Below are 20,767 nucleotides of genomic sequence, written 5' to 3'. Positions count from 1 at the left end.
AAAAAAAAAAAAAAAAAAAAAAAAAAAAACCTTTAATCGTATGAAGATTACGCCTATCTCAACACTAGTCGCGTTATCAAAAAGAAGAGGTTCAAATGAAGCGCAAAACCAATAGATTGCAAAAGAAAGCGAGTGATCAATAGCACACCAGTCATGTTATACAGGCACACGAATCCAAATAAACCTAACACAACACAGAGATCAGAACAAAAACAAACCGGTCTCGCAAACTCGATTTTGATTGAACTCCCACGCAGAAAAACCCCTTGAAGAGCCTCCTTAGCCGCTTGAGCATCCTCCATGTGCTTGAAGAAGATGAAAGCGTAACTCCTGGAAGGATAGGAAGAAACACTATCAATCGCCCCAAACTGCGCAAACATATTCATGAGATCCGTATCCGTGACATCCATGGACAAGTTGCCTACCCACAAGCTGTTGGAAGACATCTCCGTAACGTCCGAGTCCCTATACAGTTGCTGTCGGCTCATTTGGGGAAGAGGCGGCACTGAAATCGAAACGAAGAATCAGAGACTAAATTCACCTTTGAGATTCTATCACCGATTTTGCAGAGCAAATGAATTCGAGCAAAGAGAATGTGGCGACGTGAGAGAAGAACAGAGGATTTGAGGTTGAAGAAGAATCTTGTGTAGATGGAGAGAGAACTTTTGAAGATAGGGTTAGGTTTTGCAGAGGGAAATTGGAATTTGTACTGAAATTTTGGGGGAACGGTTTTGTTGTTTAGAATGAAATTACCATATTAGACGCCTTCGTTGCTTACAGCTTTATAACTGAACGACGAGATGAAAGGGTTTAAAATGTAAATTCAATGTCTCTATTTTAATTTTGCTTTTTTACGACAAAAATAATTGATATAATTATAAATTTTTATGTGTAATTTAACCGATAATAAAATTGATTTAAGCTTTAATCGATAATAAAATTTATTTAGGTTTAAATTATATAATTAATAATTTATAGTTTTAAAATGTTTTAAGTATACTCTTAATTTATGTTTTTAATTTAGAATAAATTATAATTTATAAAGGTGTGGAAACATTTTACTATTAGACCGGGATGGATATCGGTTAGCGGGCTTGGACCGGGATCGTTACAAATGATATCAAAGTTTGTCCTGAGCGGTGTGCCACCAAGGACGCAAGGCCCAAAAGGGGTGAATTGTGAGATCCCATATCAGTTAGAGAGAGGAACGAAACATTCCTTAGAAGGATGGGCTTGAACCGTTACAAATGGTATCAAAGTCCGTCCTAAGCGGTATGTCACCAAGGACGCTAGACCCAAAGGAGATGGATTGTGAGATCCCATATTTAGAGAGGGGAATGAAGCATTCCTTATAAGGGTATGAAAACCAAACCTACTCACAGCATACACATACACATTTCAAAAACCCTAGGAAAAGCAGAACAATATCTGCTAGCGGTGGACTTGAGCTGGTACAGATGTAGAGGTGAGTTATCAAACGTCCCATGGCCTTATATTCCAAGGTATGTTTCGGTTGTTACAAATGCAGTGGTGAGTTATCAAACGTCTCATGGCCTTATATTCCAGGGTATGTTTCGATTATATATTTACGTCAACAAGAGTCCAACCCGAGCTTTTAAAAAGTCAAAACATTTTAGACAAAATTTAAGATCACGATACAAATTTCAAACTTTCGAGAACGAAACTTGTGTTCGTTCGTTTGCTCGAGAGCTGCTCATGAACTAAAACCAATAGAATAAATTATGAGATTGTTCATAAATATATCAATATGCACTCTTCACTAACAACAGAATGTACAGTTGATGATATGTGTAAAGCTGAACTGAACAAACCCAGGTCTGTATAATATCAGTAATCAAATCTCATGAATTCAAAACAATAACCGTAATAACTGCTTTTCATGTATGGCGTGATCCGATGCAGAAGCTATGTACACGATTTTACGCTCGAGACTGAACACGGGGCACAGTGAATAATCCATGTTAAGATGAAACCAACATCGAGCTTCGACAGTTACCTTTTGGCTTTCGTTCCGGTTGCCTGTATCGGCTGTGGCAGTTGCTGCGATCCCCCGCCAAGTGCAGCGGCTGCAGACTCGACATGCATGAGAAGATACTCGTAGATCTTCTTCCTCAGCCTGTCGATTGTCTCGGTCGAAATGTCGGTGGGGTCTTCTTCGTCTTTGGTAGAAGCTATGCCATCTAACCAGTCGTTTACGCTCTTAAGCTGAGTCAAGATTCCTGCGATTTGTCCGTTATCCGACAATGCTGCAGTGTCGACGCCTGCATCCAAGAACCTTTCCATGAATGTCAAGAACCAGTCCTGGGATTGCAGCCGTAACATCTCGGCCAAGTCAACCGCTTCGTCGAGACCATTTCCTCTGATCCATTCTGGGGGAGGTTGAGCCTGCAACTTTTGACCGAGTGTCGTTCCCTCCTTTGTTCGACCGGGATTTCCTGATCCAATCGGTTTAGAGTTTATCATCTGGCGAACCTTCCCTTGGGATTTCGACGAGCTGTTCTTAGACGAGTTTTCTAAAACTACTATAGGCTGATTTGCAGATGCATTCTTTTGGTTTTGGGATAGAGACGAGATCGGATTTAGAGCCGAGGGTGGATCACGGCTATAAACTGCGAAAGACGACATGTTGGTGGCTAAAGCAGCCAGGACCCAAGCAGATGCCTGTTTTCTAGCCTTTAACGAGACCTTCATCGTTTCTTCTGAAGCGGTTTCTTCGCTCTCATTGATCGAACCAGAGGGACCCGTTTTCGAAAGAGATTCAGCCACCATATGAGCATTGGTCAGGCTAGCATGAAGCGTCAGAAACTGTTCTACTGCAGGCTGTGGATTATCCTCCTTCGCCGCAGCATTTAACTCGGAAAATATACTGCAAACCGAACAACATAAGACAACAGAAAACCGTGCGAAAGCAACCAAGAAGCTCGTTATAAAAGTCGATAAATTCTTCATATCTTTTCCAACCAAATGTACTAAAATCAGCTCAAACAGCTTTCGACCGAATCGTTTATGCTTGCATTTCAAATATAGAACTAAAAAGCAGCGAGAACTACGAGTACTGCACCGGGAAAGGTTTCGTACCTTAAACACCGTAATACGCTTTCGGCAGCTGAAGCTTCTTGCATAGCCTCTATTGCTGCTGCTTGTGCAGCATCTCTGTGCCTCATTACTTCCTATAGCAGCAGACATGGAAGAACGATATGAACGTATCAAAATAGATAGTTTCTACCGGATCGGTGAATCTCGAAAAAAACAAGCGATTAAGCTCATATAAGCTCCCGAAGCTATCTAAACGGCAGGAGATTTATCGAGCAACGACAACTAAAAGAGCTATCAGTGATTATCAAAGTATCAGAGAATCCATACCTTTCCAAGCTTGGCAAGAGATGATGGAAGTGAAGCCCATGAGGCACTCCCCTCAGTCAATCTTTTATGACTAAGAGGAATCTTCACCAAATTCCCGGGGAATCCGCCTGCATCGCTCGAGGATTTCTTTCCACCGGAAGATTTTTGCCTATTTGACCTATCTTGATCATCTAAGGCTCCGTTAGCGGTGTTCTTCCGTGAAGACATGTGCACGCTATGATCGTCTTTAGATGACTTTGCAGGTACCTGAATCCTATTCTCCTCTCTCGATGGCAACTTCTCGCTCGATGTACTTCTTCTAGGAGTCTGCATAAGAGAATGGAGACGTGATCGGACGCTAGTAAACAAATTTGCAGCTTAATAGATTCATAGTAACAGACATGAATATCCACGAATGAACGTTTTCCGTTTTAAAGACAAATCAAATATGAAACGAGGATCGTATTGAGTATGATAAAACTTACAGTAACCCGAACTTCGGACTTGGGGTCGAGTTTGGTAGCTCTTAATATCGAATTGTCTCGTCTTTTTGTCTCCATATTCCCTTCCCAACTCTTCCTCAGAGCCTTAGCCCCAACCTCAATGCCCTGAACTAAATGCTTGAATTGATGTCCCATTCCCATCTTCTTAGCGACGGGACTAGCCGAACGAACAGAATTCGACTTCTCAACCGCCCCTACCTTGGCCGTTCCATTAGCCAACGCTTTAACCTTCCCCTGATGCTTAATGCTGTTAGCAAACTTCTCAAACGAAGAAGGCAATGAATAACAGCTCGTCGGAGAGGAAGGTATCGACCGTGAATTCATCGACTTAAGTCTCGTTAGAGGCTCCTTTTTCGGATCAATATTCACCGCCAATTTCGACAACTGAGACTTGGATCTACTCAACGATGAGGATTTCTTCTCAATCTTATCCTCCTTAACATTGCCATTGAGTCTAACAGGCAGAGATTTCTCCTTCTCCCCGACAATGCCTAAGACTTTCGGGGTCGGTTTCGATTTCTCCAATGGTTTCAAGTTAGGATTATTGTTAAGAAAACCAGGAGAATGAGTAGCAACAATATCTTCAGGGCTACCTACACAAGGATGTCGACCGGGTACCGGTCGAACGCCTTGAAGAACGGGGACAGGGGACGCAGACTCAAGGCGTTCAACATGAATAAACTGACCCAATTGAATCTTATCACTAAGAATCAGATCACCATGTTCATCAGGCAATGAAACATAAGTAGCATGAGAAGAATCAGAGACTTTGAGATAAAAACCTTGATTCGGTGAAAGATCGCCGCCGGCCAATGCCGGAACTATACTCACAACTTGCAACAACGCCGACCTGTGCTCACCGGCAACCTTCACATCAGTGTTCATATGCTGCAACAGTTTAAGAAGCACTCCAGGAACCAGATTCGCCATTGTTGGATACCTTCAGAAGGCATCACTCAAAAACCAAACAGATTTTGAAGAAACCCCCAAGAAATCGTAACCCCTTCTTCAAGAAAACAAGAAATATCGAGAAGGAAGAGCTTAATCATCCATCGCCAATGGCGAAATGAAGCGATCCAAATCAAAAGGAGAAGAAATTACAGAAAAGGAAAATGGGGGATAACCTTCAAACCAGATTAATATCTTTGCCAAATATAACACAAATCAAACAAAACTCCGGCAAAGAAGCACCGTACAGGATTTAGATTTGGTAGGTTTAACCAATTGCTACCTCAAATATGAACACACATTTCATTTCATTTCAAATTAGAGGAACAACCAGAAAACCCAGAACGAGATTCGCTCATAGAACTAGAAATCAAGCAATAAATCGATGAAAAAACAGGAAAACTCACCGACCCAGATGAGAAAATGACTTAAACATCGAAACCCATTTGGTATTTAACTCAAAAAAGCACAAACAAGAACACCATTTCTATGCAAAAACGCCATGAAAAAGGAAGGGTAAAAAATGGGAGTTTCTGGTTGTGGGAAGAAGCGAAGAACATGGCGGTGTAGGGATGGTAAGAAATGGAACTGGAAATGGAAGATCTCTGAGAGAAAACAGAAAAAAGTAGAGAGAATAAATGAGGGCAGGCTCAATACATGATTAAGTAGAGAAGCTGTCAGTGTCTGACACCCACCATATACATAACAATATGCAAATTATAAAGCTTTAATCTCACCCACTCTTCAATCTTTTACTCCATAATCCATCAACATCTAAATTATGTTCATATTCAATTCTTTACTAAATCAATTTCTTCCCTTTTATCCTATTATGTTCTAATTTTTTTTTAAAAAAAAAACTATATGGGTTATTGGAGGATGAAAGTCCTCTAATTTAGGGAATGATCATGTGTTTATAAACAAATAATACTTTCTCCATTGTTACGAGTAGTTTTGGGGGAGCCCAAAGCAAAGCAAAGTCATAAGAGCTTATGCTTAGACAATATCGTACCATTGTGGAGAGGTGAAGAGTCGTGTTCGTCTAACATAGTATCAGAGTCATGCCCTAAACTTAGTCGTGCCAATCGATTGGTAAATCTTAAAAAATGACTAAGACTCCAAAGGAGTCGAGCCTCGATTAAGGGGAGGCGTGCTTTGTTCGAGGGGAGGTGTTGGATGATGAAATCCTTGAAGGCAGTCTAAGACTTCAAAGGAGTCGAGTCTCGATTAAGGGGAGGCGTGCTTTATTCGAGGGGTTGGATGATGAAATATATATATATATATATATATATATATATATATGTATATATATTAAGAACAAGAACATGTATATATAACTTAGAAAACAAGTTATATGAAAAATGTAAAATCATTGGGTGAAATATTTTTTAAATACCCATTGAATTATTTTTATTTTCATATTTAAAGATTAAATATTTGCATTTGGCAAAAAAATAATAATAATAATAATTAATTAATTAATTAATAAAATATATATATATTATTACCTAAACATTTGACAATCATTTTTTACCTGTCAATTAATTACTTTTATTACGCTTAACATTAAATGTTACCCACAGTCAAATTTGGAAATGAAGTAATTTAAAATGAAAATAATTAAATAAATTATGAAGTAAAAAATTAAAAGCTTAACAAAAAGAATAATAAACTTGGCAATAATTATGTATTTAATAAGTAATTATTTATTTAGCCAACCTAAAATATCAATTAATAATTAAAAGTTTTGAAGAAATTATATTTAAAATATAATTTAATCCCATAATTCATAAATATTCAAATATATTGACATTTATTTAGTAATAATTGTCATTAATTTTCTATAAACCAATTGGCATTTATTTTTATTTACTTACCAAATATATTTTCCACCAAAACTGTATATTCTTGAGCTACTAAAGGATGTTAGTTATAACCATTCAATTTTTTTTTTAATTATTATTTTTTTCATTATTTCTCGATAATTATTTTTATATTAAAAAAACATATTAATCACTCGTTCTTCAAGTCCTACTTTCCTACCATGTTGGACGAACACGACTCTCTCATGACTTTGGTTTGGGTTTCCCCAAAAGGTCTCGTACCAATGGAGATAGTATTCCTTGATTATATTATAAACCCATGATCATTCCCTAAATTAGCCGATGTGGGAGTCTCGAACAAAGAACGTCTCCCCTTAATCGAGGCTTGACTCCTTTTTCTTTTGGAGTTCTTTGTGACGTAAAAACCGATCACTATCCAATATGAGGAGCCATCGGGAGGAATAATTCAAGAATGGTTCTTGCTATCTCGATTCAAGAAGACAGATTGTCCAACCGTTCATATCGAATTTAAGAATTCAAGAACGAAACGCTTTATTCAAATAATATATAATAAAAAATATTGGAAATGATTATTTTATTGACCTTGGTATTTGAGAATTTTGCATATGGTTGCATGTGCAATAGTTGTTAAATATAAATAAAATAAATAAATAAATAAATAAAAATAAATAAATAAATAAAAAGTGGTGTCGGCTAAGAAGCACAAAGAAGTCACATTCCACCTCATTATTGAGAGACTTCCACACACAAAAATACACCTTTTATTTATTTATTTTTAATTTATATTATTTTTATTTAAATAATAAAAATTTAATTTAATTTTAATTTATTTCACTTCTTTTATTGGCCATAAATTGAGTAAGCCCACAAACAAACCTCATATGCTTACCACATCCAAACATGTGGTAAGTGGGCCCCTACTAATCCTTCTTATTCAAATTTTTTTTTTTTTTTTATACGAAAAATGTGTTCGGTCCGGGGTGTGTGTGTTCGACGTGTCTTTTTTAAACGGGTTTGATCGATGGAAATTCGAAATATTAGCTTCACGGATTTCTGAATTCTTAGGCTGAGATAGCTGTAATTTGAAAATAATCAGTAAGATCTCATGTCCGTTAGAGATAAAAACGAAATATTTTTTATAAGGACGTGGAAACCTTTTCCTAGTAGACATGTTTTAAAACTGTGAGGCTGATGGACGATATGTAACGGGCCAAAATAGTCAATATCTACTAGCGGTGGGCTTAAGCTGTTACAAATTGTATCAGAACCACACACCAAGAAATGTACTAGTGAAGACGCTGTTGGAGAGGGGAACGAAGCATTCCATATAAGGGTGTGTAAACCTCTCCCTAGTAGCCGAGTTTTAAAATCGTAAAGTTGACGAGCCAAAACGGATAATACCTACTAGCAATAAACTTAGGGTATTACATAATTGAGTGTCACAGGATATATTTGATTCCCGAAAAAAAATTAGGGTTACGAAGTTGACTTCACTTAATCTAGGCTGACTCTAAGAGGAACGTGTTCACGAGAGCTTCACTACATGCTACATATAAATTTCTCGGAGAAGAAATTAATAATTTAAAACATTAGTATTTAAGTAAAATTCTTAATATTTTTATAAAAAAAAAAAGTGTTTTAATTTAATTTTTAAATTTAAGAAAAATTTGTTAAAAGTGTGTTTGTGTTCACATATTTGCCACGTCAATAAAAAAATAATTATAATTTATTTTTGAAATATATATAAAAAAGAAAATAGTCACATCAATTTATTGTTAATAATAAAAGGCAACTAAGTATTAAAAGGAGGGGCTAAAATGAAACATTTTTCAAACCTAAGGGTATTCACAGTAAATAAAAACAATAAATAAATTAAATATTTATAAATAAATATTTCTCCTCCTTCACGTGTGTATTTATAAATGTAATTTTTTAAAAAAATATAATTTTAAATATTATATTATAGTTGACCTTCGTAAATATTTTAAAATTCGATTGATTTTTCGACATTAAAATAATTTTAAAATATTTATAAAAAGTTATTTAGACTATTATTTAAAAATTTTAATATATTTTAATTATGAATATTTCGTTTCTCTCTCCTACCGACAGGGATCTTCACAATACAGCTGGTATACCGCTCGATATCGGGTTTTGATACAATTTGTAATAGCCCAAGCCTATTAACCTCTTTGGATTATCCCTATCTCTAAAGATTTTAAAATCGTTCATTAGTGAACGTTTTTCACCTGATAAATGATGCTTAGCTCCTGTCTATAGCGGATGGAATATAAAAAATAAAAAATAAATAAAAAGAATAATATAAATAAAGGTAATAAATAGGATAATATGAATTAAAAGTTGATGTGACAAATGCATTTAAATTTTGAGTTAAATTTAAAGCCATCTTTTTAGAGAAATTTTTATTGTCACAAAATTTATTAAATATTAGCTTACTACTCAAGCTATATGCGAGTATTTAACATGACAAAACTAAAAAATATTTCACATTTTTTTTAAATTTTTTTAAATTAAATTAAATTACAAACTCGGTGCAGTTCCATCCATGATCCGTAGGTGTTCGAGTATTCTATTGGATTCGTCTTCCTACCATAATTCTCGATGATTGAAGCTTTAAACTCTCCTTTCACAATCTCATCGGTTAATAGAGGACTTACTCGAGCTTGACCTAAACTTGTCTCCTCCACTTTTCTTCGAGTAGGCTCTATAAGTATGATTCTGTTGTATCGCTTCTTCAAGGATTTGTCGTTGCACTACAAATATAGGGTCGTCTCTCGGCTAGGGGCTCCTCGACGATGGACTTGATAATACGTTTCGGTCCGGTTCTTAGTTTGTTTTTCCAATTGCTAAAGTTAGTACAATTCAATATTAAATGATATACATTTTTTATCGGGATGTTAAAAATTTGAATCTCTCATTTTCTAAAATTCCATGCAAATCAAACCCATCAAAAAAAAATTTAGACCCGAAAAAATATAATTTCTTCAATTTTATTTTATTTTATAGTAAAAAAAAAAAATAATAAAAAACAATATTAAGATCACAGTAGCAGCGGACTAAACTGACCACCGACTTCAATAGCAGGTCAAAAAATTTAAAGTCAAAATTGGAGGCGTCCAGTCAACGCAACTTTTTATTTTTATTTTTATTTTTATTTTTTATAATTATTATAGAGTTAGTTAGAATGTCAATTTGTTCATTGTAATTTTCTTTTAGTATTAAAAAAGCCAGCCAAAATGGGTAAATATTAAGAAACATAATAAAGTACGAAAGTCATGAGATAAGCGTGCTTCACTAAATTTCTTTTAGCATTAAAAAACCGTCATCCACATGAATATATGAGGTAATTTAATTAATGTTATGCTAATAGAACGAACGAGAGAAAGAGAATCACCCAACGCACATCAATACGTGGACCATAAAGGTATCGTTCAAGTTGTCACAATCTACATTTCTCCTACCAATCACGAGAGTGAGATAAAATAGGGTTAGTATTATATACATGTTAGAATAAAAACTTTTCTATATATTTTTACGATGGTATCATTTTGTTCATGAATTCACGCCATAAAATAAGTTAATCATTGAGCCGTTATTCTAATTTGAACCATATTGTCTAGATAGTCTCAACCCACCACTTTTTGTTCCAAACCCTAAAAGTATAGAGGTGCTCAAAATACCTCAATGAAAAGTCATCTGCATAGTTCAATCGGTAGGACTACGTTGACATAAGAACAAATATTCTATGGTTGAGGTCGGAAAAAAAATCCTAAAAAACATCCACAAGAGAAGAGAAATGGGTTGAACGAGGACCACAAGTTTTGGAGCAATGCATCCATCTCTTTCGACACTAAACTCCATTAAACACCACATCGAACTCTCCTTGCCTGCAAACTGGACAAACTAGTCATGCAAAGAATAGGACCTGACCTAAATGATATATTTTGTTTCCGAGATTTGAAATCGATGGTATATTTTGGGGCCGAAAAAATAACAATATAGTTAGTTTTATCCTAATAAACACTTCTTATTTCATCAAATTAAGTAAGTTTATAGGTTGCATTCTTATGAAAACAAGAGTTTTGATTCTTTTTGTCTTCGCTTTCAAGATATGTGAGACCGTTGAGCTATGACCTTATTGTCAACTATAATTTTGTATTTAATCATATTCTCCATAAACCACTCATATTTGATATCACCATCTGAAACTATATAATGAAAGAATTGTACAAGTAATTAAAGCTAAAAAAAAAAAAAAGGTAAAGTAACAACTCTAAACACATCAAACCGACAACAAAATAGTGGAGTCGTTAAGCAGTTTATATACGAAGTATAGGAGGGGGTAAAATCAGAGAAACGAAAAAAGTAAAATAGGCACGTGAAATATGCAGAAATTAAATAAAATCTTTAATATTTTTTTCCATCAATAATTTTCAAATATACTTCAATTTTCCAGGAGAATAGTTTATTTATTTTATACTTCTTCAAATAAAATAAAAAATAATAATAATAAAAAGAGAAATGGTAAAACTGTAAATAAGTGAAATGATGAGACTAATCGCATGTGGGGGTCCACATACAGAGCAGCAACACCTGACATTTAATTAACTAACCCCATCATGGCTCGTGGGTTCCATTTTTTTTTGAAGACTTTAGTATAAAATATACTGCCATTTATTTTTAGAATATCCTTAACTTTTTTAAAAGTAGTATATACATATACACATACATCCATACATATCACATTGTTTACTAAATAATAAAGTTAGGAAATAAGGTAACTAAGAAAGTATCATTGAATAATGAAAATAGTTACCCTATAATAAAAGAAAAAAGGATCTAAAGTTTATCAACATGTGCAACCAACCATGTTAGGTATACTCGACGACACCATGATTCATACTTGATTCGAGATGATCATGAACAGCTAAAATTTTGTTTCGCAAAACACAAATCCCCAAAAAGTAGAGCTAAAAAACCATCCATTCCTGAATCAGCTATTGAATTGGGTTGCGTAAGTTTCAATTCATGATTGTGGTTGAATCATTTGCAAAAACATGCCTATAAATGTGAAAAAAAAGGCTGAACTTAACAAATCTAATGTTGGTTAAAGAAACACTGCAAGAGTAAGATAGTTTTAGTGAAACAACTGGGTAGCCACACAATAAACTCGGGACATAACAATTCTAAATTTCCATAAACCCCACTGGGAAATGAAGGGAATATGGATTACTACAACCTCAAATCCAATTTAGAAGTACTCGAAATACTTGGAAAAAAGATCCCATCAAAAAATAGAAGAAAAAAATCTAGTCCTCTTCCTGTGATCGCATTCGAGAAACTTTAAAGATTCTTTCACAGATCTTGCACACTCAGACCTGGAACAATGGGAAAATTAATCAGAGGCTGGAATTGTACGATCACAAGTGACGACATGAAGAAATGGCATAATCAAAGACCGAATTCATTCTCATCCCTCATTTTAGAAAGCATACCAAGTAATTTCTTTTTCTTATAAGAAACAACTTTAGTTGAGAACAATGGAAGAACATAGGAGTTCACAAAAAAAGGGGGTATATCCAATGGAATTGAAGCCTACCTAATAATTACAAAACAACCACAATGGAGTATTGAACCTAATAACATCTCATAACTTCTGCTGCTCAGATCACTTAGCAATTCTAGAAAGTCCCAACAAAATGACAAAAACGCCGACATTGGGATATTAAACCTAATAACATCTCAAAACTTCTACACAGATCACTTGGCAATTCTAGAGATGACAGTAAAATAAAGATTATTTAATACAAAATCCGATGATAAAAGCACCTATGAATTTACAGTCAAACACAATCAATTTAAGAAATGCGTTTAATTTAACCATTTATGTGCTAATTACTTACAATATATCATGCTCTAAAAATAAATTGAAGGTGATAGTTAATAAAAAAAAGTTAATCTAACCTGGTGGAAGAGATTGCTTCAACTTGTCTGCTTTCTCAGAGTCGAAAACACAGAGAGTATACAGATACTTAGAGCATCGAACTTTGAACTTCACCACATCTTTGCTCCTCTTGATTTTCACGGAACGAGCATCCTTCCTTCTTGCAGTGAGAAGGAAATCTTTGATCTCATGAATTTGCTTCGGCTGCATATTGACATGAGATAAAACATAAGATACGAAAACATACAGAACGCTCTAAACTACAAGATTTAGATAGTAAATACATAATTTGAACATGCTAATCAAAATATAAATACAGAAGTCCTTTCGTCAATACATTCGGTTCTGTTATGCTCAAGGTGCCAAGAAACCGGCGGCGGCGGAGAAATACAGATAGATTGAGCAAGAAAATGGAAAGAGTACGCACAAACAGTACACTAGAAAAAGCGGTAATTGTATGGCTCAAATGAATACAGGAACAAAAACCAAACATGGATTGAGTATATAAAAACTAAGAACAATGAAATCCATGAAGTTGGGAAGCAGGGAGTTCGCGAGTTACCATTGCGACAAGAACTGCGAATGCCGGCTTGTGGACGCTCCAAATTCAAATAGCCCTAATTTCCATAGCTTTATATTTATAGGTATGATGAACCAACTTGGGCTGGGCTGAGCTGGGCTTCAAATATAATGGCCCAAAGTACAATATTCTTTTTTTTCTTTATTATTATTATTAAAAAAAATTATATAAACTTGGTCTACGTTTCAAACTGTTTTTTTAGGTTCTTTTTAATTTATTTTAACTCTGAATTTTTTTATTTAAAAAGAAAATAAATAAATAATTTACTCTAATTCACCAAATTATATTTTAAACCCAAATAAATAATTTGTAGCTCTCACCAAATTATAGTTTAAACAAACAAATCCATGCCAATATAATTTAGATAAAACTATATTAAAGTTTGGTTTTTTTATAAAAAAAAAATGTAGATTTATTTTATTATTATATATATATATATATATATATTTGTATAAATCAAATTAAAATTTGTGCAAAACTTGCATTTTTAAAAAAATTCATTGCCATAGTTTTTAGAGAAACTAGCGAAATTTTATTAGTGTAATTTTAAATTTTCCAGGTCAAAATTGATACAGCTTATCAAATTTCTGCAAACTCCAACTTTAAAAGAATTAATAATTTTTTTTCTTATAAAAAAATAAAGAGTATAATTATAACAAATCTCTGTTCTTATAGTTTAAAAGGCAGATTTTTTGAAGCTGTTTGCTGGAACCAAAACTGGGAATCACATCAAGAGTACATAATTTTACTGAAACATCAACTGGGAATCACATAATAAACTCAATCCACTTTAAAATGTATGTATTTCCCTAAATACTTGGACAAAAAAACTTCAACTAAAACAAAAACTTTGGTCCTCTTCTCGCTGTCAGGCTCTAACCCAACATATTTTCACAGATCTTGCACACTCAAACCTGATGAACAATCAGTAAAATAAATGTCAGGTCTCAGTAATCATGTTAGGATCACAAAACAAAGGCTTTGGTGATGAGTAGATTCAATGGACAACTTATTGAACTCATGAATTTCTTGAAAACTTATAATAGAAAATTTAGGGTCATTACATAATCAAAGGATGTTATCAGGAAATACACAAAAGTATTTACAGAGACATGGATTAGAGAAAGTGAGGGGTAAATACAAGACCAATAACAGAATTTTTAAAGAGATCGGTGAGATAACAACGATGCAGAGGATAAGTGAAACACGAGAAATGTATTTAGGAGATTAATGGCGACAAAAGCAAATGATAGAAGGACCTATACATGTTCTTGGCCTTCTCGTTTCGAATTATGGTCAGACATAAATACCTTATGATATGAATTTTAACCATTCTAAAGTACTGATAATTATGTGCATGAAGTTGTTTCAAGTAATTGCAACTATAGTTGCTCAAAAAGTTAACCTGGTGGAAGAGACTGCTTCAACTTTTCTGCCTTCTCGGAGTCGAAAACACAGAGAGTATAAAGATACTTGGAGCATCGAACTTTGAACTTGACCACATCTTTGCTTCTCTTGATTTTCACAGAGCGAGCATCCTTCCTTCTTGCAGTGAGAAGGAAATCTTTGATCTCGTTAATTTGCTTCGGCTGCACAATGAATTATGGAATAAAAAGAGTAAGAATCGACCATAACATAACACAAAAAATAAGATTTGCAAATGAGTGAGGCCACCCAATAGTCCCAGATTCTCAAATAATTACTTGAATACCAATAAACCTTAGCCAAAAAACCTTCAAGAACACCTATACCGCTAAACTCAAACCATAACACTTAACAAATCTGGACAGAAGTAAATGTAAAATACAGATGACTAATAATCAAAGCAGAGACATGAAGCCAATAACAATTTCCTTTACCACAAGTTTCAGTCCAAAGAACACAACTTGAAATTTTTTCATGTACTCTACAAAAGAAATCTATGTTTCATTAATATTCTTCCAAAGAACTAGAAATCTTCACGTGTACTCTCACAAAGAAATTGACGAATAGACATATAGCATACAACAGAAATTGCGTTCGTTAATTCGTCAGGTAAGTTTGAGATCTGATGCCCTTTCAATTGCATAAGTCAAATGATCCAACCTACAAAACTAATAAAGAACGAAAAGGAAAGAATCGGAACGAACATTGCAAAAATTATAAAGTACACACTTCATCTATGAGAATGCGAAGGTAAAACAACAGAATCTTTCGATATGAATAAATAAGATACACTCAATAAAACACAGCAGAATCATGCAACTGATGAAAATTCCTTGACCTTATTTATCAAATTTCAGTCCAAAGAGAAGTAAATTGAAATTTATTTAACTTAACCTACCATTGAAATGATAACAAATAGGGAAAAATCCTTAACTCTACCATGTTCAAATGATTACAAGCAGAGCAAACACAAAGAAAATCCAGTGAAATTAGGAATCAGTACCATTTTCCGTGAAGAACAGAGTGGGCGCCTTCTCGAGTGTAGCGATGCTGAAACCCCTTCACAAACCCTAATTCTAAATCATGGGGGCGGGCAAAGAATATAGCTATTACTCAATTATGTTAATTTACAGTTTTGTCCCTTGACACTCTCTTTAATAACCAAGCCTAACTAACACTTAGTTAATTTTAATTTATTGAAATAAAAAATTTGATACAATTTAAAATTAAAATTCATTTTTCTAAATTAAAAAAACCCATTTTAAAAAAAATAAAAATAGGCAACTTGAATTAAATAATTTACTTTGTTATAAATTAGCACGTGACAAATTAATCCAATTAAACTATATTTGATTATTTAAATAGATTTAATCAAACTGGTACCATGTGCCAAATGGGCCCAAAATCATAGAGGCCCAAGTTAAGCCCATCGACCTCCTTTTTTTTTTAATTTTATTTAACTAAATATTTTTAACAAATTTATTATGAATATAATATAAAAATTTATTATATTTTGAAATTTAATATAATAACATAAATTTAATTAAAAAATAATCTACATTAAACATTGAAGGATTATAAATAATATAATATAACGATTTACTATCTTTTTCGATTGCCCTCGATAGCTTTAGATGTCAGCAAACAAGTTACGGAGCTCTTCAAGACGAATCTAGTGAACTAAAAATCAGCCAAAAACATCTACAAACAATGACAGATTTGACCTAATATGTCTCGGACCAAAATCCCAAAGGCCGACCTGAACTCGTTAAGCATTACTACTCATAAGAGTTTCAAATTCGTTTTAAAACCTCGAGGAGAAACTCAGAAGGAAAAGCTCAAAGAGGACAACATATTTTAACATATTCGAACCTACGCGAGGAGAAACTCAGAAAAAAAAGCTCAAAGAGGACAACATATTTTAACATATTCGAACCTACGCATGAAGAGCTCAATTGATTTCAAACCTGTTGCATTAACCACTCAAACACATCAACATTTATTAAAAATGACTATTTTTAATTTGTAAAAGTCGATTTTGTGGAGATTAAAGGGGATCGGGAATAAATCCCGTCCACAAACGTTTTTTGTCGAGAGACTATAAATACCCACAATATATTAGGTAAAATTCAGATTCGTTCATGAATGTAATTCAGATCTCAAATTGAGACGTTTCCTTAAAAATTCGAGCATCATATTTGCCATTTCTAAGTTTCAACCAATTCTTGGGGTAGAATTGCACCCGAGCCATTCAATCAAGCCTTGAGCAAGTGTCATTTCTAAGTTTCAACCAATTCTTGTGGTAGAATTGCACCCGAGCCATCCAATCAAGCCTTGATCAAGTTAGATTGTGAAGTGACTCAATTCAGAACAAGTTACAAATCTTGCTTCATTTTCCATCATAAGAGGTAATCTAATTGTAGCCTTATCTCTTAGTTGATCCAAATTTGATATAAGGAGGTGTTAATTACTTTGATTCAAGGGTTCTTGCTAAAACAAAAGCTTGGATCGTTGGCTGAGAATTAGGGTTGTCTTACCACGTTCTTAGAATGAAGATGGAACAGTCCAAGCCCACCGCTAGAAGACTTGTAAACATGATAGAGTTCGACGAGCCACGCCAAAGGTAAGTGGGGAAAGGGCAGGTGGAAGTACCCAATCCTTATCTCAAAAGAAAGCTACAAAAAGTTGGTTTCCCACCATGAAATGTTAGGCTAAAGGCAGTACAAATGTGTGGTAATTCAACCAAAAAATATGCTATTCCAATCACTGGACCAACACCCAAACATGGGATCAACTCACTACACTTGTGCTTCAACCTCTTCCCCTTGGACCCTTCACGCCTAACCTCTTCCCCGATTCCGTGCACTCGGGTGCGAGATGTTTGCTGAATCCGTGCCTTACGTTCTTGAAGAACTCACCGACATGTCAAAACTTGAATAATTGAAGAACACACATTACAAACACTTGAAAGCTATTAGATCTCTATGATATGTAAGGATATGGTTGTTGTTTTCCCACCTCCCAAGCTGATAAATCCAACCATAAAACATTCAATGTCTTTTCACTTAGTTTTAGCTAGAAAATAACCTACGTAATCTCGAAGCTCAGCTAGCTCTTGCCTATTTTTGGTGGTTTATCTCTTCACGAACCGTCGATTGAATCAGGGTCTCAGCTACTTGCTTTCGAACGATCTTCAGCCACATTCTAAGTTTTAGCTATAGATCTTGTCTGTTGAGCTAGATTCTTCCCTCCCGGTACCCCTCTCTTTCAAACGGATACAATTGTCTCTATCGAAATCTAGAAGATGTTGCATCGAGTACGCAAAACTCAGATCTTTTGTTTCGATAGTTAAAGATTCAATCCGAAAATCAAATTTCGGCAACAATTTTATTTAACATTTTCATTGCTTAAGAAAAAAAAAAAATTGTCCTCTAGGGTTTCCATGCTGAAATCCACACCATTGGTACTTCCTTCCATGTCAAATAAATTCCACTCGAATCATCACCACCTTCTTCTTCGTCTCGGTTCGTGTCGATAGCACCGGTCCGATGCATCAACGCCCAACCGGGTTTGTACCTTTTGAGCAAAGCCTTAACGTCGTCCATCACATCGTCACTGAATCGAGCCGATAAAAAACCTCGTTCTTCAAGCCTTTCGCTCCATTGCTTTCCCTTTTCTCTTCTCTCGCTCGTTAACTCTCGTTCGAGTTCGCTTTCATTACCACACCCCAAGACCCTCACAATGTTTCTCGAACACTCTCTTTCCAAACCCAATTTCTCATTGCTCGTTGCTTCAAAGCTCTCTTCTAACATCTCGAAGTAGAGCGTGTAAAATCTAAGACACTCATCGAAACAGCTCATGAACTCATTTTTCGAGCTTAGGAAATCAGCTTCTTCTTCAACAATTGTCAAAACTCGAGGCTTTAACGATTTCAACATTGAAATCACAGCGTTTCTCTCCTCGATTTTTATGGTTCTTAAAGCTCCATTGCAATTTATAGCAATGGCTTCGTCTTCTTCTACTTTGAGAGCTTCGTTCTCGAGGTCGCTTAATTGGTTAAGATTCGTTATGGGATTGAACTCGAAAGGGACTCCCATTAGCCTTGCGAATTTCTCCATTCTTTGCCCTATTTCCATCATTAAAGACTTCACCTTTGTTGTTGTTGATACCACCGTGAGCTTGAGATGTGGAGTGTCATCATTGCGTGTAGCTAGCGATTCTAATAGGGTTGGCCATTGGGTGCAAAGGGTGTCGCTTATGTCGATGATATGTAGCTTCGTTTCTCGCTCGAGAGCCTCGAGAATTGCTCCGTTCGATGCCACGTGCCCGAATGTCATCCACGGACTTACCTAAAGAAAAAAAAAATTAAATTTGCTATAACCCATCAACTTAAATTTTTGAATTAACGTTTCGGTATTCTAATTTTGTTATAAATCGAAGCTAAACTTTTGAGTTTAGTGATAATTTTAGACGGTTACCTCTTGAAACTTGAGGATGAGCTTGAGAGCGGAGTCGAAGGAGTAATTCTTCTCGGAAACGGTGACGAGGGTTTTGTAGCAAGTGAGGCCGGTTTCGGTAGCTCTGCAAAAGAGAGCTTGCAAGAAGTAATAAGCCAATTTCTGATCGGAGTCACCGTACGGGGAGGCGAGCTCGTTCAACATCCAAAGAAGATGGTGGATTTTGTTGGAGTCTTTGTCGGAGATAGCTCGAGCGCAGTCGTTGAGAAGGGTGGACGCCCATTTTCCAGCAGCGGCGGGCGGAGAGTGGTCGAGTGAGTACTTCGACGACTGGCTGATGGAGCTTTGCATGGCTAAATTGGGGAACCGAACACGATGAAGACGATGACAATGACGATGATCATGGCTTTCGCTGAAAAAGATTGTGGGGGCTTCTTTGGCTGTGAAAAGGGTTATGTCCATGCTTTCTTATGGAGAACATAAAAAGCCTGTTTGTTGACCATTTTGAATAATAATTATCGAGTATTTTTTATTTTATTTTAGGCTAAATTAATAAAAATACCCGTTATATTTTTAAAAAAATTATTTTTAAATTTTTTAAGAAATTAAAGGATATTAATAGAATTTTTTTTTAAAGTTCGAGGATATTTTTGAAACACTAAAAAAAATTTAAGGATATTTTTGAAAGGTTATTATTAAGAAATATTTTAAATAAATTTAACATTTTCATAAAAATATATCAAAATTAATTAAAAAAAAATCATGGTCATCTAAGTGTGACATTTCAATAAACAATATTTATTTAATTAATTTAAAATTTTCCTCTAAAGTTAAAATATATTTATTTTTTTAATTTTATTATATCAACCAATGGTAGCAACCCTTTTGAAACTTCTATAACATAACAACCCATTATTATATAGTATTTAATAATATGATTTGTATTACATGATATTAATAATGATTGATATTGTAAAATAAAACATATATTTAATATTATACAATAAGTTAGACCATCTTTATTTTAGATAACAACAAAGGAATCTTAAAAGAATAAAACAAAAATCAATTTTTTTTCTTTAGTTGAAAGCATACACGATGTGTGACAATATATGCTCGTATAATTTAATTAATGGTGCATTAAACTTTATGATATAATATAATATAAGCTCTAATTTTTATTTATTGGTTGCTTGAAGTTACATAACACCAACCCTTTGTTTACATAATATAATAAACTCAAACACATCATTAATTTCATTTTTTAGATTTAACTTAATTTTTACCGTTGTAATTTTTTTTAACTGGATTTTAACTCAATCCAACAGTAAATATATTGGATTGTATTGATTCAGGTTGTTCGGATTATTTATGTATATTTTATTTTTAATATATTTATTTTTAAATGATTAATTTTTATAAAGAATATAATGGTATCAGGAGGTTGATTATTCCTTCGTAAACATTAGAGAAAATGACAAAAATAAATAAATAAGCGGGCAAGAAAAGATGTAACCGATTCTAAAACAAGTATTAAAGGTGTTCAAATGGTTCGAGAATCGGACCAACTCGAATTATCCAACCCAAATTATAAAAGTTGAGTTGGGTTAAATTTTCCTCGGTTTAGGTTGAGTTGAATTTTTTAAATATCGAAAAATTCAGGGTTCATGAGTTGACGTTTT

At 34.3% G+C, this 20,767-nt stretch overlaps 5 protein-coding genes across 6 annotated transcripts in view; all 5 read right to left on the bottom strand.

The window, feature by feature from the left end:
* The window catches only part of LOC111460792 (flowering time control protein FPA-like), a 12,316-nt gene extending 11,602 nt beyond the window's left edge, over positions 1-714 (bottom strand). Inside the window, exons 1-2 of one of the 2 annotated variants that reach the window (XM_023104086.1) lie at positions 426-713; positions 219-330 (exon numbers count right to left, since the gene is read on the bottom strand). In XM_023104086.1, the coding sequence (XP_022959854.1) occupies positions 219-302 (84 nt within the window). In that variant the 5' untranslated portion in view covers positions 303-330; positions 426-713. Of the gene's footprint in view, positions 1-218 lie in introns of both variants that reach the window. The other variant, XM_023104085.1, reaches the window with a different exon arrangement.
* Positions 715-1,717: 1,003 nt separating this feature from the next.
* On the bottom strand, positions 1,718-5,508 carry LOC111460947. Its single transcript, XM_023104328.1, has 5 exons — positions 5,222-5,508; positions 3,849-4,806; positions 3,385-3,690; positions 3,100-3,191; positions 1,718-2,887 (listed from the first exon to the last, which is right to left on the bottom strand). The coding sequence occupies exons 1-5, from the start codon at positions 5,248-5,250 to the stop codon at positions 2,014-2,016; spliced, it is 2,259 nt and encodes a 752-aa protein (XP_022960096.1). The 5' UTR covers positions 5,251-5,508; the 3' UTR covers positions 1,718-2,013.
* A 6,156-nt stretch (positions 5,509-11,664) lies between these two features.
* Positions 11,665-13,241, bottom strand: LOC111460628 (60S ribosomal protein L38). The gene is made up of 3 exons (XM_023103835.1): positions 13,186-13,241; positions 12,644-12,827; positions 11,665-12,057 (listed from the first exon to the last, which is right to left on the bottom strand). The coding sequence occupies exons 1-3, from the start codon at positions 13,186-13,188 to the stop codon at positions 12,035-12,037; spliced, it is 210 nt and encodes a 69-aa protein (XP_022959603.1). The 5' UTR covers positions 13,189-13,241; the 3' UTR covers positions 11,665-12,034.
* A 680-nt stretch (positions 13,242-13,921) lies between these two features.
* LOC111460616 (60S ribosomal protein L38-like) lies at positions 13,922-15,750 on the bottom strand. The gene is made up of 3 exons (XM_023103818.1): positions 15,632-15,750; positions 14,609-14,792; positions 13,922-14,117 (listed from the first exon to the last, which is right to left on the bottom strand). The coding sequence occupies exons 1-3, from the start codon at positions 15,632-15,634 to the stop codon at positions 14,095-14,097; spliced, it is 210 nt and encodes a 69-aa protein (XP_022959586.1). The 5' UTR covers positions 15,635-15,750; the 3' UTR covers positions 13,922-14,094.
* Positions 15,751-17,953: 2,203 nt separating this feature from the next.
* On the bottom strand, positions 17,954-19,547 carry LOC111461014 (protein SHORT-ROOT-like). Its single transcript, XM_023104437.1, has 2 exons — positions 19,107-19,547; positions 17,954-18,977 (listed from the first exon to the last, which is right to left on the bottom strand). The coding sequence occupies exons 1-2, from the start codon at positions 19,545-19,547 to the stop codon at positions 18,060-18,062; spliced, it is 1,359 nt and encodes a 452-aa protein (XP_022960205.1). The 3' UTR covers positions 17,954-18,059.
* Positions 19,548-20,767: the final 1,220 nt, after the last annotated feature.

This window comes from Cucurbita moschata, unplaced genomic scaffold, assembly GCF_002738365.1.
Source record: "Cucurbita moschata cultivar Rifu unplaced genomic scaffold, Cmos_1.0 Cmo_Scf00024, whole genome shotgun sequence".
NCBI classification, from domain to species: domain Eukaryota; kingdom Viridiplantae; phylum Streptophyta; class Magnoliopsida; order Cucurbitales; family Cucurbitaceae; genus Cucurbita; species Cucurbita moschata.
The sequence above is the reverse complement of the archived record's forward strand: the minus strand, read 5'-3'. Positions and strand labels throughout refer to the sequence as shown.

Excerpts from the sequence above, each read along its gene's own strand:
- LOC111460947 (XM_023104328.1), bottom strand. The coding sequence starts at position 5,250 with ATGTTTAAGTCATTTTCTCATCTGGGTCG. Across the intron at positions 3,691-3,848 it reads AGTCCGAAGTTCGGGTTACT|ACTCCTAGAAGAAGTACATC; the intron begins GTAAGTTTTATC and ends TCTCTTATGCAG. Across the intron at positions 2,888-3,099 it reads AGCGTATTACGGTGTTTAAG|TATATTTTCCGAGTTAAATG; the intron begins GTACGAAACCTT and ends TTCGGTTTGCAG.
- LOC111460628 (XM_023103835.1), bottom strand. Across the intron at positions 12,058-12,643 it reads GAAGCAATCTCTTCCACCAG|GTCTGAGTGTGCAAGATCTG; the intron begins GTTAGATTAACT and ends CCATTGTTCCAG.
- LOC111460616 (XM_023103818.1), bottom strand. Across the intron at positions 14,118-14,608 it reads GAAGCAGTCTCTTCCACCAG|GTTTGAGTGTGCAAGATCTG; the intron begins GTTAACTTTTTG and ends ATTGTTCATCAG.
- LOC111461014 (XM_023104437.1), bottom strand. The coding sequence starts at position 19,547 with ATGGACATAACCCTTTTCACAGCCAAAGAAGCCCCCACAATCTTTTTC. Across the intron at positions 18,978-19,106 it reads TCATCCTCAAGTTTCAAGAG|GTAAGTCCGTGGATGACATT; the intron begins GTAACCGTCTAA and ends TTTTTTCTTTAG.